General features: G+C 29.4%; 1 protein-coding gene across 1 annotated transcript in view; it reads left to right on the plus strand.

Annotated features, from left to right (window-relative positions):
• LOC106465369 overlaps positions 1 to 2,835 on the plus strand; it is a 19,497-nt gene extending 16,662 nt beyond the window's left edge. Inside the window, exon 4 of the mRNA XM_013925594.2 lies at positions 2,250 to 2,835. Within this exon, the coding sequence (XP_013781048.1) occupies positions 2,250 to 2,341 (92 nt within the window). The 3' untranslated portion in view covers positions 2,342 to 2,835. The remainder of the gene's footprint in view (positions 1 to 2,249) is intronic.
• The last annotated feature ends 826 nt before the right edge of the window (positions 2,836 to 3,661 follow it).

The raw sequence follows: 3,661 nt of genomic DNA on the forward strand, positions 1-3,661 counted from the left end.
AAACAAAATTTAAAAGTAAAATAAAAATTATAGAATTTATGTTTCAACTCTGAATTGAGAGCTATATATATCACTAATATTACAATAATAAATGCTTAGATGAGGTTATATTTGTAAATTAAACAATTTTGAACCACTGTGCTAAGTTACTTCCAGTTTTAAGCGTTTTATACCTGTGTTGATTAAGTTTATGGCAAATGATACTGCCTGATAAAACGGCCACGTATTGAACTCTCATTTTAACGTTGTTGAAATGTAAACTCATAACTGCCTTTTTCATAAAACCTAATATTTATAGTGAAGAATTAATAAGTTACTTAAACTCAATTTTTTAGAGTATGGAATGACAATTGAAATTATTAAATGGAATGTTGAAACCTTTATTAGTGAAAATGAACTTAGCTTAATTAGAAATAAAACGTTAGGACATATATTTTTTATTTCGACAAACTAATACTCAAAAGTGGACGATGAATTTTCACGTAGAAACGCAATTAATGCAACATAAGGAAGGTACGTTAAGTATTGATAATAAATCGGTTGCAAATACATGAAACTCTTGGTGTTGCTATATATAATAACTTATATGATTTAGGGAATTTTTAAATATGATCAAGAGTTTCCGAAGAAATTAATCACAAGAAAAACACATTTAATTAGTCATATCTTTCAGTAAAGAATCCAATTGTTGAACATTATTTTCTAACATGATTTATATAATTTAATTAATTGCAATAACACACACAGTTCCTTTGGATTCTGTTATTGCTTTTAAGCAAATATGTTCCTTTTTCACACCACTCCCGCCCCCAATTCAACCGTCACAAATCTTATTGGTTTCTTTATTCTAGGTTTGTGAAATCCTCACCGCCCACTGTGTTAACCAAAAGTTCTCTATCATTAAATATATCTTTTTTTTTTCAGGAAGTTTATAGAAACGGCCCTGAAGGCATCTAATCATTTGCATTGTAACAATCTTAAAGTGACTATATTAGCTGATGGCAATTTCAACATACCGAAAGCTTGTCATAAAATTTGAGAGGCAATGAATTGTTGTCAATTTTCATTCTGTTTCAGTCCTTCCATAGTTAACAAATCGTTAAATCGATCTGCAGGACTTATCAAAATCTTCAAGTTAGCATGGTTTTGTTTGGAACTTAAAGCAACATAAAGTATGAAACTAAAACCCAATTTTACAATAATAAAATTGCAAGTTTATATTCTTGTCACTTAGAAGACGGTGTAAAAAAAGAGTGGCATAGTATAAGCAACGTTAAAACGTTAACTTATTTACTGTGGTATTATTTTGTAAGGTTTATTATTTTATTACATTTTCTTTGAAAGTTGTTATGTTTATATTTCCCGCGAAATGTTCTGCCGATATTTTTCAATAATCATTTTATAGCCTCACTATATATGGCCCCCCAGTGGCACAGCGGTATGTCTGCGGGCTTACAACGCTAGAAACCGGGTTTCGATACCCGTGGTGGGCAAAGCACGGATAGTCCATTGTGCAGCTTTGTGCTTAACTACAAACAAACAAATGATATGATATGAATATAATGTTAGATACAAACAAGTTATTTCTTCACTATCATTATGATCTTTTCAAACAAGTGAAATGTTTATCAAATGTCAAATATAATTTTATATTATTTCATACACAACATTCCATCATCTAAAAATGTTTTATGCTAGGATTCAGAGTTTTTCAAACTAAAAACGTTTTGTAGTATCATAGCTATTCGGTTTCTGTACTTTTTGGCAGCTCATAGTACCAAATACTTTCATGATCAAATATGTAATTTGTATGATTCTATTTTATTTGTCCCCCCTGTGTGACAGCGTTAAATCTACGGACTTACAACGTTTAAACCCGGGGTTCGATTCTCCCGTGGACACAGCAGATAGTCCAATGTGGCTTTGTCATTTTTCACATCCGCTCTGTTTGCATTTTCGGGTTTTCCTTTCCTCTTCAGTTTGTTATTTTATTTGAAATATTATCAGCCTCGCAAAGTTCAACAAAATACAAACTTAATTATAATTGTAATTTTAAAATGTTCTTGCAACTTCAATTTAAAAATTCCCTGAATCATTACATTTTGAAGATGATAGATATTTGCCATTTTTCGTTTTACTTATTCCTCTTTATTTGAATTAACGTTACACTATCGTCCCTATTAACTATTTACGTATCATACGTGTTTCCAATCTCCTTCAGAACCTTTTTTTTATTATTTTTCGTACAGTAAATTCTGCATCCATGATGAAAAAAACGGATTCTACAGGAGCAGCACTAGTTGTGTTTTTCCTATGGAGAAAGTTGTTGGAAATCTGCTAAAAGCAGCTGAACGGAGAAAACTAAAAGTATGTGCGTTTGTGTGAGACTATAGAGAAATGAAGAAGATCGAAGAATGCAGCAGCTTTCCTGTCGTTTGGAAAGAAATAAAACATGATCACCCTGCTGTTGATGTGAAATACATGTCTAAATGTTACTTATGAAGAGTGTTAAACTAGGAAACATTCTACACAAAAAATTTATTATATCTTTCATATTTTGATGTATATTATACACAATATCTAAGCCTATTAAGCGTTATTCCTCGTGTATACACATAAACAAATTCTCACTAATCTTGTTTTAAGTTTAAGCTTGACAGTATAAGATTGTGATTCTTGATCCTTGTTTAAATAATCGTCCATTGTTTTTTTAAATGCTCTAATATTTCCAAGTATATTGGCATGAATTCTTCTTGAATAATTTCTTGATTTATGACAAAAAATACGAAAGATGTAAGAATATAAATGAATAATACATAAGATATACAATTGAAATCTTCAAATTTCTTAAAAACGTGTTTTTTAGTATTATATTTAAACAGTGTTATAGAAGTATTCGAAATGAAACTTTCAGTCTTTCCAGAACAAATACAATGAAATGTTTAATATATGTGTACTCTTTTTTTATTTATTACTTTGTGGGAAAATTACAAAACCAAAATATTTCGGTAAGAGATGAACATAATTCCATTTTGTAAGAAACTGAAAAAAAAAACAACTTTCACCTCAAAAGTATCTGCGCAAAGTGAAAAGTTACTTGAACTAGTAAAAAAATTAATAATGTGAATTTATTTAACTGTTTTATTTTTCGAGATTTTTGGCTCTTAGAAAAGCAATATTTAATACACGTATATCATAGTAAATATGAGAACAAGTATCTGAGAAATGGCAAAAACAAAAACACAAAAAGCAAAGACAACTTACAGCAGTGTGGCTTTAATAGCAAACTATAATCGAATTAATATGTTGTTCTAAGTTATTTAAGATCTTCAAGTTTTGAAACTACATTAGTTTGTAACTGCATTAATTAATATTGCAACTGTACGCTTTACAAATAAGACCTGCAACGCTAAAAAAGACTGAAAACAAGTTCATTCCTATTTGTGATTAAGTATTCATTAAACTTTTTTTCTCATTATTGTACCTATTAAGCTTCATCAGAAAAATTATCCTTTAATAACAAGGCTGATAAAATGTTTATACAAATCTATTCTTGTAACATTTTTTTCTGTTAAAGAGTTCCTTCAGTATTTCAATAAACTCTACATGCAAACGACAAATAGATATATTCAGTACAAATGGTAATAATCAACTTGAATTC

The sequence above is a fragment of the Limulus polyphemus genome, unplaced genomic scaffold (genome assembly GCF_000517525.1).
Source record: "Limulus polyphemus unplaced genomic scaffold, Limulus_polyphemus-2.1.2 Scaffold67, whole genome shotgun sequence".
NCBI classification, from domain to species: domain Eukaryota; kingdom Metazoa; phylum Arthropoda; class Merostomata; order Xiphosura; family Limulidae; genus Limulus; species Limulus polyphemus.